At 34.7% G+C, this 12,629-nt stretch overlaps 2 protein-coding genes across 4 annotated transcripts in view; one reads left to right on the top strand and one right to left on the bottom strand.

Moving 5' to 3' along the window:
• The window catches only part of LOC130647830 (dyslexia-associated protein KIAA0319-like protein), a 28,214-nt gene extending 24,439 nt beyond the window's left edge, over positions 1-3,775 (bottom strand). For all 3 annotated transcript variants that reach the window (XM_057453817.1, XM_057453818.1, XM_057453819.1), the window contains exons 1-2: positions 2,996-3,775; positions 103-145 (exon numbers count right to left, since the gene is read on the bottom strand). In XM_057453817.1, the coding sequence (XP_057309800.1) occupies positions 103-145; positions 2,996-3,605 (653 nt within the window). In that variant the 5' untranslated portion in view covers positions 3,606-3,775. The remainder of the gene's footprint in view (positions 1-102; positions 146-2,995) is intronic.
• A 58-nt stretch (positions 3,776-3,833) lies between these two features.
• Positions 3,834-7,725, top strand: LOC130647832 (meiotic recombination protein REC114-like). Its single transcript, XM_057453820.1, has 5 exons — positions 3,834-4,461; positions 5,330-5,416; positions 5,543-5,626; positions 6,768-7,001; positions 7,549-7,725. Exons 1-5 carry the CDS (start codon positions 4,366-4,368, stop codon positions 7,714-7,716), a joined length of 669 nt encoding a protein of 222 aa, XP_057309803.1. The 5' UTR covers positions 3,834-4,365; the 3' UTR covers positions 7,717-7,725.
• The last annotated feature ends 4,904 nt before the right edge of the window (positions 7,726-12,629 follow it).

The raw sequence follows: 12,629 nt of genomic DNA, 5'->3' as shown, positions 1-12,629 counted from the left end.
GAAAGTACATGGACCCTGATATATATTAATAATAATAATAAAATAACTAACAAGGTAATATACATAACTCACAGTATTTTAAAGAGTACTAATAACACTTACTCATTATTGATAATACTGTGTGCGTTTTCTTCAGATGTTGCAACTATGGAAACAAGCATATTATATACATAGAATAGAAGCTAACATATGGCATAAAACTCAATGAGTTTGTTCTTTTGTTCTTTGTGCTAAGAATTTCTAATTTACTATATACAGAAAAAAATATACTAGGTTTTCTTTTAAAATGACTGTGAGTTTCAGAACTGACATCGTAAAACGACAGCATTTTTTGCCGACATGCTCTTCTCCTAATTTATAGGTCTAATGAAGGTTAAAGCCTTTATAATAAATATTTAATTATTTCCCTCCAGGCTTCTCATTTTGAGTTACGCAGTTGCGTTCCCATTCCCCACCGCGTACTTGAATGACATGAGACACAGGAAGAATTGCACACCTGCGTTGATAGAGGCCTGGAACGAGCAAACGAGTGTCATTTTGTCAAAAAAATTATCTTATTCAAATCACCTTTATAATACCTATGCATTGATAAAGTTTGAATGCATATCCCTTAGCACGTCTAAAACTACTGATGACAGAAAATGTTAAAATTTGATATTACTTAAATGTGACATCATAATTTATGCAGCAAAATTAAATCTGAAATTCTTTAAGGGATCGTCTCAAAATGTTCGTATTTTTTTTTCGTATAATTATGCGAACGCTATGAAATACTTCGTTTCGTTAAACGAGTGTCATACGAAGTGCTTCGTTTAAAATAAAAAATATATACAATGTTTATACGTACTTTTTTAACTTAAACAAAGTTTTTTTATTATATAAAATGAAATGATACAAACTTTGTAGAAAGTAATTGCTATACAATCTTGAAACGAATTTCAAAAGTACCTGGGTAATTGTGCATAATTATTTCAATACCAAACCAGAAACAAAAGAAGCAAAATATACGAGGTGGACTTCTTTGAAAAGGGTAGCAAAATTGGGTATTCATAGGTTCAATCTACACAATCTACAGCAATCTTTTCGCTTTCTATGGTCCTGTTTTCATGATTTTTAAACAATCTACGGTGATCTTTTCGCTTTTCTACGATCCTGTTTTAATGAATTTAAAACGATCTATGGCGATCTTTTCGCTTTCTACGATTCCATTTTCATGTTTTTTAAACGTTCTACGGCGATCTTTTGGTTTTCTATGATCCCGTTTTCATAAATTTTAAATGTTCCACAGCGATATTTTTGCTTTCTACGATGCCGTGGAGACGTTCCATAAAGACCTTAGATAATAAATCCAATTAAAATAAATGAAGTTCGTATAACGAAACGAACTTTATAATTGTTGAAAAACTTTCAATATAAGACTATAGAAAATAGTCCAATTATAGCTGATAAACGAACTTCATATAATCAAATTTTTATACGAACTTTTTTGAAATGATACGAACTACATACAAACATTATTTTAAATGATACGAACTTTAACAAACTTGTAACTTTGATGATAGGAAAAAGTTTGTATTAAAAATAAAATGATACGAAAGATTTAATAAATCCATACGAAGTTTTTGATACGAATTATACGAACTATGTACGAACATTTTAAGATGATCCCTAAATGTGAATATCTTGAGAACAAAAAGAGTTTATTAAAAAAATTAAAAAGACTTGTTAACAAACTTTCTAAGCTCTATAATATAAGTCCAAAATCATTTTATACCTTGAGAGGCATAAACTTTAAAAACTAAAATCCAAGTAAAAAGCCTCGGGGACAAAATTATTAAACAAAAAAACATCATTTTGAAAATCGCGACCTGGAGCAAATTAGGTCAGTTACACAATCTCATAATGTCGTCAACTGACGTGCATGATTTATCACGTAAGCACATACTCTCAAAATGAGAAGTCTGCCTCTCTGCTTAAATCACTACATTTTTTAAAACCTGGGTCTCAAAGTTGGATATTATATAATCTTTGAATAATAAGAGTGACCCAACGTCAGTGGTGGAGAATACAAATGGTGTTATAAAAAGGGTACTATTGATAGGATAGTTTGCTAAAATATCATAACAAATATGATGGCTGTTAGCACTACAACAAACGTTTAGTTTATGGACAAATAAATCAGAGTTAGGGAATTAGGAAAGAATATGAAAAGAATAAACAATACAGGGGTTTACGAAAACATGAATTTTTTTGACTTTCAGGCCCATGGTTCCGCACTGTAATTAAAATTTATCCCTGTGATTACTTTGCCTAAATGTTTGTCCTGACCCTGTGTTGTTTTGTGGTTTTGTCCCATGTGATGTTTTTTCAGGTAGCCATCCCTCTTTTTAAGCTTTTGCTTTGTGGTATCCCTCCATTAGGTAATTTTGATAAGCTTGCATGAATAATTTTTTATTTATTATAGTATTCATACTATCTGATGGAAAATAAATAACTAACTAACTGTATACTTAGCTGTATATATACTGTATAATTAATTATGTATATATACACTGTATAATTAGCTGATTCAATTTTTGAATATCCTCTTGTTCTTCCTAATCAAATATAAAGCAAACTATGCCCAATAAATTTAGTGCCTTCAAAAAAAATTTTTGGGCCCTGTTAGTGGGATATCGTGGCTAAGGGAGGATTAAAAATTTTCAAAAATTTGTTTGTAGCCTGAAAATACTTCGTCGTTCACAAGCATAATTCCTCTTAACATCAATTCCGAGAACTTTTATCTACAAAACGCGCCCCTGAGCCTTCCAAGATTTATCCGAATGTGTGTATTTCACGGACAGAAATCTACTAAAAGAGGGGGTCCAAATCTTAGTGGCGATAAATCCCGCTAACGGGGCCCAGAAAGAATTTTCGAAGGCCCCTTAGGATGGTAACTAGCTAGTTAAGCAGTATGAGTTACCAAAAACATATCCAATCCTAAATGACTAACTACCTTTTTTATGTTTGTGCTGCTGTACACCACGTCTAAATAAATGTGGACGATATTTGGAATGTCTTGCACTTTTCAGTTTACAAAGGCTAGATTCTGGATCATAACAGTCTACTTTGAAACAAGTATTCCTTTCAGATTTAGGGTAAGTTAACATTATAGCCAAGTTACAATCATATTTCTGACAACAAAGTTCAGCACACTCTTCAAAACCATCAACTTCTCCAATATTATGGTAATCCCCAGCTTTAGTACCTCCCTCAAGGGTGTATCCTTTTAAATATTCTCCATGTAAACAAACTTCATAGTCAGTGGTATCTGAAGAATACCTCGAGTCTGATTCTGAATTATCTATATTCCAATCGGAATTATGTCTGTATGCTGAACATAAAGTCTGTGATGAAAATATAACCAGTGAAAGCAGGAGTATATGCATAACTTTGGTGTATTTATTGTAGTTACTTCCATACAAAGCCTGTTTATTACAGTAACAACGCTCGTTGCTTATGTTTTGATTATTATCGTTAGTCTTTTTTTGCATAAACGCCAGATCAAAATTTTGAAAATAAAATCTTCCTTCCCAATTTTTTTGTCCGCATCTAGCGGACGCCATGTTGAAAATAGAATAATAACAGACTGGATCTAGTAAAATTATTTCAAAGCGACATTTAAACACGTCGAATTTTTCGTCGAATATCAAAAATTCGTCTGGAATGTTCTTTGAAGTATGAATGAAAATAAACTACAAAAAACCTCTACTAACTACATTTCCAGATTTTGAGCTACATTTTAAACCTCCATATTTAAATTTCATGCTCAATAGTTGCAAAGATTTTTTTGCATCTGTATTCTCAGCGATTCTCAGTTGATCGCGGGTAGTTCTGAATAAATGATCATTTCGTCACAGGTGTGGGGCTATTCTGCATTAATACGTTCTCGTTTTGCAAAAGCATGTCTGCCTCAAACTTTAGAACAAGTAGGATAATGAGTTATATCATAAAATAAAAAAACCCTCGAATAATAAATTAATTTAGTGGGGAGGGCCTTATGAATGGAACAACATTGGAAGCCGCACAAATTCGAACAAATTTTGCTTGTTCAAGCGTTGATAAAATGGGTTCTACATGTGCTAAAAATAAACACTGATTTGATAGATGATATACGTGCGCACACCCATTTTTGCATTATTAAATAGATTTACTACAAAGGAAAATAGACATAAAATTATTATTATATAGTGAATCGTAAAGTTCGGCATTGACTTTAATCATAGTTGGTTTAAGTACTACGCTAATAATAGAAACCGGGTGCTTTCGATACTACACATGTCAATTTCATATCTTCTTTTTTCGCAAAGAAACAGAAAAGTATAAATGGCGGGAAAACTGTGGAATGTTGAGAAATATGCTCGATTTAAAAAAGATCCACCAAAAGATTTCATTGCATCTTCGCAAATAGGAGGTTGGCAGGTATATGCAAATTGCTTCTTTAGCAAATTATGGGGTGAACTCCTCAAAGGATGAACATATTCACCCCATCATTTGCTAAAGAAACAGTGCCCAGGTTGGAAGCTTTTTACACACCAACTTGTAAAAAAGTTTAGCAAGGAGGGTTACAAATCTGAAAAACCTTTTATAAACATTGCTCATGATTAAGAAAAGGCTATTATTGATATACAGTGTTTAGCTACCTGGGACCGAAAAAAGGTTCGCTTATCGGGTGCTGATAGAAGAGTTTCTCCATATTTAAGCAATATACATGATCAATTTTGACAAATCTGTCGAATCCAATTTGTTGAATTCAACGATTTGACATGCTGAGGTCTCTTTCTTAATGAGTTTATTTTACTACGCTAGAATACTGGAAGTCCTGTTGCTTACATTTTCTAACTACTAGAATGCGTCCGCGCGTATGTTCATTGTTCTTAACACAAAATCTAATACTTTGCACGGGATGTCTCGATAGTGGTGTCCGCTTTCGAGAAATTGCGCTGTAAATGAACAGGGAAAATCAAGCTGTCCGTTTTATTGAGGTGTCCCCTTTAACTTTAGAGAGGTTCTACGAAACCAAAACTAATTACAATGTTTCCGTAAATTCGTAAACTAAACACAGTAGCGCAGACCTAATTGCAGCGAATATTTTCTCCAGGAGCCGCAGGTGTATAGACAGTTTCGACTGTATTTCGTAAGAGGTAAAGTTGAATTATTTGGGTGCTTAGAAAACTTCTGGCTTCTCCTCTAAAACATCTTTTGGCTTCCACAAGATCATTTCAACTTTTTTTGATTTTGGTACGAATTGTCTTCATTTCAGCTCAATCACAATTTTTTTTTATTTCAGCAATTCACAAGCTCAGCTTCCAAACCTATCACGATCGGTATAAAAAGTCCATTAAATGTGATTTTACAAGCTGGCTCTGAAGTTCTAGTGAGAGTTTTATTTGTTTGTTTGTTTGTTTTGTTTTTTAACGTGTCTTAGAATGCTACCTTGTGTTTAAACTACCTTTAGAGACAAATAAAAACACATATGTCGTTTCAATTCACATTTTTTTAGGAATCTTTTACGTTGTTGCAATCCTCGAAATGGTTAAAGGCGATAGCTCGTAAAGATAACATGTTATTTTTTTATAGATTGCAGGTAAAGTAGCTACGTAGTTCATGTACGTTGAGTTACCAAATAAAAATAGGAGGAAGAATAAACTTGCAGGTTCTTTTTTCTGAAAGACATATAACTTGTCAGCATTCAAAATAGATATGTACTGTATTTTACTTTTGTATACAAAACCACTCAAGTAAAATTAACCACGTGAAACGACGTTTATGTGGCGCGTGGCGTTGTGGTTATGGCATTCGCTTCGTAATCACAAGGTCCGTGGCTCAGTCCAAAGCGCGGGCATGTTTAGCGAGTGTCTTTACCACAGCTACGGGTCAACCCATGCCATGTGAGGGAAATTGGGTAGGTATTACCGGTGTATACTTAATGTATACATTCCGAACACAGAACCCACTTTAATAACAGTGTTTCCAACACTGAAGTAGCTTCATCCAGTATAAATATTCGAAATAAAAATAACACCGTGAAGTGTAGAAAAACCTTGGAATTATTCTTACTCAGTAAATCAGAACACCAAGCAAGCAAGAGTAACTTCTCTTACGATTCCCGCTTTATAGCCGCCCTCTTTCCTCTCCATTGATTCGGACTTATATGAAAACGAATATAACCCTCTATCTGGAATTCTCAAAGGACTGGAAAAATTGTTTCAAGAAAGGATATAAAGGGTTCAGCAAAGGACTACTAATATTTGCAGTCGTTATAGAAGCAAGCTCGAAATTTGAAATGAATGTTTGAGATAAAAAGAGAGACCGCTGCACTATCGTTGCTATAATCGTTATAATATTATTTTCCCACCTAAATAATTGCTGAAATACTTCTGCACACATGAGCGTTACCAAGGTTTTGAAATTACCGACACTGTAAATGTGTTTTAAGCCAACCACCTCCTTTACAAAATTTAAGTGAGATTTTTTGCTAGGAATAACGCTCCAGCACGTTTTAGCACGAAAGTAAAAAAGTCTTGCTTTTTCGCTCTAGTTATTAGTAAAATTCCACATGCAAATAAGCCGGGACAATGACTTTAATTTGTTCTACTTTGGCTCTAATCTATTTTGGCAAAGACTCGCATAAGACAGATAAAGTGCGGAAGAAAGGCATATTTTGCGCACTTATAATCAAATCGCAAATAGAAATTGCTGCTTTTATCTGTTACTTTGACCTTTAGAACTCCGTTCGTCGTTTCCGTATAAAGTTTAATAAAACATATGACAAATCATCAAAAGAATCCTGCGAAGAATTTGTGCGCGCAATCTCCTCCCATGTGCATGTGCAGGTTGTTGATAATAACGGTGAATTGTCACAGACGGTATATTCACAAAGCTCTGCGTCTGAGAGTGTTTTATCGAATAATAAAGAAAGAAAAGATGAAGGAAGATTGTCAGTTGTTGAAATTACGAAGGTAAGAGAATTTTTCAGTATTGTCCTTAGACTCTTTGTATCGTTATCTTAATAAAAACCGAGAAGTCTGTAAACAAGCCATAAATATAATGCGTAGTAGCTACCATTTTTGGAACTTCACAAAAGTTTCTTCTCGGAAAAAGCAAGGTCAATCGTGAAGCGCAAAATTTTTCCCGCCAAATTTGCCAATTAAAATAATACTGCTAGAAAACAAAATGTATGGAAACTAGTTGAAAATAGATGACAAATTTTATTTTTAAAAGTTTTCGCATTTTTTCTTTTTGACAATTTTTGGTTGGGTTAGGGTTTGGTTGAGTGTAAGCGTAGGCAGAAAAGCGAAACTCTTGCAGACAGAATATTATTCGGGTATAGTTTCTTCCACACCGCACAATGTAATGCTGTTTTTAAAATATTATTCTTAGAATTAGATTTGATTCAATGCAATGGCGAGACTTTCCTGTGTTTGGGTTGTGTATGATGGTCAGTGTTATGTGTGTGGATATGAAGTCATTCCTGAACTGTTTACTACCTTTTGTGTTTTCGTTTAGAGTGTTTTATCAGGTGACATATCGAATCTACCGAGTTACTACCAACACTCAAATTTAGAAATTGATGAGAGCGAACCAGATCTTATTAAAACATGCTTGCTAGATCCTAACTTTCCAGGATTTGTTGAAGAGGTAGAGCGTCGCCTTAAAGAAATGGTTGCTGAATAAGTTGTTATTTTAATTTTTGTAAATAATAAAATTATAGAAAATAACAACGACTGTGTTGACAAATATTCATTTAAATATTTTTAAAAGCGAATTTACAAAAGAAGCAGAAGACACCTATTTACCATAATGCGCGCTATTATTATTCCGCGTTAGAATAGAGGCTTGGGTTCTAAGAAGGGGTGTCCGATAAAAATTTCTTTAAAATATAAACAACACATTTATATATATCTACCTTCAAAAATGCTGCTAAATTATAAATGCAATTTTATAAAGTACAATCTTGTTTACAAACCATCGAACAGATTAGTTACCTTTTCCTAGTAAACAGCCCAGGTGATCTGGACATAATATGTAGATGTTTTTTTAACTTTTCATTTGACTAATTGGGTTGTTTTCTTTATAGGTCGGAGGAAATGAACGTTTGTAAATTTTAGCGGTACCCCTGGCTGTCAGAGATCAGAAAAGGACTGACAATTAATTTTTTATCATATTGTCATAATTATTTAGTTTCGTTTATGGATGTAAAACATGAAAATGAAAACACTGGCCGAAAATTCGGTTTCTTGCACAAATCTGAGCCAAAACGAAGTCTCCTAGATTTTAATGTTATAAGCCTCAGAACTTAACTTTGTTCCTAGGGTTCTTTTTCTCTTTGATGGCGAAAAGTGGAAAAGAGTTGTTGTCTGGGAACTCTTATATGAAATATAGACCACCTTGACCCAAACCTCGTCCCCAGGACTCTTTTCTTTTCCTGATAACTCAGATCAAGTAAGAAAAAACCTCTCGCGCTAATTTTAAATCCACACAGCTTATTCCGAAGGCTGCTGTTGTTGTGTAGTGACTGCTCTCTGTGTACCTGTACGCCTTTGCTAGCTGTTGATAGAGTGGGCCGTGTTGCTGTGTCCGATTGACACTGAGTTTTGAGTTACGTAATTGTATTAGTTGATTGTGGTAGTCACGTGTTGCTTTTTGTAACTTGTAGATGCTCTGTTACATTTTCGTTTTGATGCTCCACATCACCAGCAGAAAGTGGTCTTGAATCTTTCAGATGAGATCGATAAGAACAACTGCTATCAGTCATTTTGTTCGCGAAATTGACGGGTAGGAAGGGGGGCATCCTCGGACGTCCATTTCAAGGACGAAAGTAACGCCAGTTCTTTTCTAAGCCTTCGATATCGGCATATGAGAAAAGTGAGACCCGATACCCTATGTGATACCCGATACCCTGATACCGATACCCGATACCCGAGACCCAATACCCTGACACCGATACCCGAGACCCGATACCCTGATTTTTTTTTTTATTAATTTTTTTCGGCGATGTTTTATTTCAATAAAAATCTAATTTTTCTCATTATTTTCTTGTTTTTTCAACCTAACATATCAGAGATGATATGTTAAGTTTATTCGAAGCAAGACGTACGTTCGATCGAATGAATAATTAATGAGGAAGTCCAGATTAAGCATGTGAAAGTGTCTGTTCGATGGATTGAATGGGAAAGGAAAAAGCAAAGAGTGAAGTTCGTGTGTTTAGTGAAGTAATAGTAATTTTAAAACACGTTTTTATTATATTTTACATTCAATTACAACTACAATGGAATCAAGGTATGTTCTTTTTTAAATATAAATTGTTTTTCGAGTAACAGAGGCTATGTAATCTCACCCAATTTTTCTTCTAACAGTTACATTTTGAAAAAAGTGAAGTTGATGGAAGCGAGAATTCAGAAAGTAAAAGAAGATGGTTTTTGTGCACTATATGCAGTGTTGGGTGCTATGAAGCAAAAAGAATTTAGCGCGATACCTTCGTTGGATGGTCTCATTGAAATGACAAGATATGAACTCTTAAGCAATTTAGATTATTACGGAGTGTTTACTGCCGATGACACTGATATTATCGAAGAATTTGATGAATACGTAAAGATGAGGAATTATAATCAGAGTATAGTTGATTTAATCTTACACGCTATTAGCAATAGCATGCATTTAACTATAAAAATATTTTTACAACAAGAAAAAGAATACGTGTTGTACGATCTCAACAATATTGTGCCCAACAGAACAACATCGTATAACGAAGTAGACGTGTTGAAAGTTGGCGAACACTATGATATTTTGACATTGGGTGAGCATCATTTATTTCCGTGTATAATTCTTAGTTTAATACAGACAGGTTTTAATTTGAATATTATTTTTTTTATTAGGCACCCATGGCATCTGTGTGGATTTCATTAATCTTGATTCTGACGATGAAATTTCAGACGCAATGTCCGGTATGTCTAATTATCATATACTTTAGGTTTTCTCGCATTTTGATTGAACAATCTACACAAAATATTTTTTCTTTTTCTACCGAGTGCATTTTTCACTTACTTTTTTATTTCTAACGTGCAGAAAGCTTATATTATTTATGTGTCTAAGTGATGATTCAGCATAATTTCTCTAGGCATTAAAAGATAAAATTAATGATAGAGAATGGATCCGGGTCGGAAAAGTGGGGAAAAGACGTCGAGATTGTGAAAACGTTAAATTGGATTCCAGAGTCGATAGTTGAAGAAATAATGAAAGATGCCAGATTGTTAGCTGGTAACAATGAAGATGTCATCAAAGTATTTGGCGATACATATTATGTTAAAAATGCTAAAAACGAAAAACAACCATTCACAGTTGGAATAAACAAGAAAAAAAACATTTTAACTTGCTGTGAAATTTGCTATCGGTTTAAAGGTTTCGGAATATGTGCGCATACTGTCTGCATAGCATTCAAGTTGAATGTGGTCGAACCTTTTTAAAGCAATGCGAAAAAAAGACAACTAATGTCAGAAGCCTAGTAGACTTTTCCAAACAGAAAACGCGGGCAAAAAGAAAACGAAGGCAACTCAGAGAAAAAAAGGGCCAGCTAACGTTAAAAAGGTTCCAATCACAAATTTAATCAATCCACAAGCTTCTGCACAAACGAGAACACCATCAACGCAACCTATTCCACCTTCAGCAACAGTTAATCAGCACCACCTGTACCAACAGATAATGGTTATGTCTTGTTCCTACTCAACTACACCCACAAAAATGTATCAACTTGCTATGGTTGTGGAGGAAAATTTCAGTCAAATATTCCATCAGACAATATAGAAAATTTAATCGTGGTTTCGAAAACTAAAAGGAGTTATTTCGACCCTACAACGAAAAAACAAACATTTTCTAACGAATTTAAAAACGTCTATTATCACTTTAATTATTCATGTTTGATCAGACAAAATAATTTTTTTGATTCTAGTTTCATTGTAGTTCCCGGTGATATAAAACCATTGTTGAGGCCAGCAACATATTCGCATATTACGTGCAACAAATATTTCCGTATAATGAAGAAATATATACATATCAAAATGTGTTTTTATTATCGTTCATATTCAAATAAAAAATTAAAAAAAATAATAAAAAAAAAATCAGGGTCTCGGGTCTCGGGTATCGGTATCAGGGTATTGGGTCTCGGGTCTCGGGTATCGGTGTCAGGGTATCGGGTCTCGGGTCTCGGGTATCACATAGGGTATCGGGTCTCACTTTTCTCATATGCCTTCGATATTAAAGACAAAGAAGAGCCCTGTGGGGACAATCTCGTCCCTAGAGCTTCTTTTTCGCCAGCACGCATATCAGAAAGCGAAAAAGAAGCTCCGGGGACGAGATATAGCTGTGGGGGAACCAGGGAAGATTTTCCAGATTGAAGATGGTTGTGGCGCTCCATTCAGGAAAGCATAATTTGAGAAGATTAGCGCGCCATATACGAAAAAACGCAACAGCACGATGGCAACAACAGACGACCATGCTTTCAAAACAATATTCTATTCTAATCTAGCTAGTTGGTTTACAAAATAGTTTTGCTTATATTTGCCTGTTTGAGTTGATTTGATACTCTTCATGAGGTTGGGGCTTTGGATAGATAGAAAGATGTGCTTATTTTACATGGCTAGCTAGCTAGTAGCCTCACAGGGAAATACCACACTATTATTTTCAGGGGGACCATGGGGTAGACATAGGGTGTCCTAGAGTACTTAAAGCTCATTTTAAGCTACGCAGATCAAATTAGGATCTGCACTTTACCAGACAACGCATTGCAACATCCAGCAACAACCACATGACTTGTGGCTTATACCTGTGTGTGGGGGGGGGGGGGGGGGGGGGGGGGTTGCCACTAGCAAAAATAGGCAACTACTTCCAGATGAGGGAAAAACTTCCAGGTCGGAAAGTACATTATTTGCAAATATAGGGACCTGCTGAATGAACTTCCTCAAGAATTTTCGATGCTATTAAAACCTATTAAAAATGGCTTTCTCGCATCTCTTTTTTATTCTAACAAGAAGGGAAGTATTGATCATGGCTGCAAGTACAACTATAACCATAAAAAATAGCTATCAAATAGTTATCATGTTTTAAAAAAGGCAGTCGCAAATATATTGTTATTTTCTGAGCTCTCCCCATGTGGTTGCAATGCTCGAAAATGTAGCTTACAGCCATGGTAAAAATTTTTTTGCTCGGTAAATCTGGGGTAAAATTTAAAGCTTGATTTACATATTGACATTTTTTATTGTGCAAACGTAAGTAGCGATGCGCAAAGCAGTTTACTTATTTTGAGCTTCTCAATCGAGAAGTTACTTCTGGATAACGCAGTTAAAAGACTTCCCCATCAGGAAGTACTTCTTGATTGGGAAATTATTTCCGTTTATTGTTAGTGGTCGGTACTGAGCAGTAACATTCACTCGCCTATATTGAGTAGCCATCAAGACGAGTCGAACCCCAGTCTTCCACATAAAGTACGAGAGTAACTAGGATTTTCACAAAGCGAATTGGACATTAAATTTGCTGGCGAAATGTTATTCAAGCATTCAAGCATGTGCAGTTTTGTTTCTTTTGATTTTGCTTCT

Source organism: Hydractinia symbiolongicarpus, chromosome 6, assembly GCF_029227915.1.
Source record: "Hydractinia symbiolongicarpus strain clone_291-10 chromosome 6, HSymV2.1, whole genome shotgun sequence".
Lineage (NCBI taxonomy): Eukaryota > Metazoa > Cnidaria > Hydrozoa > Anthoathecata > Hydractiniidae > Hydractinia > Hydractinia symbiolongicarpus.
Note: the sequence above shows the minus strand (reverse complement) of the source record. Positions and strands in the feature narration are given on the sequence as shown.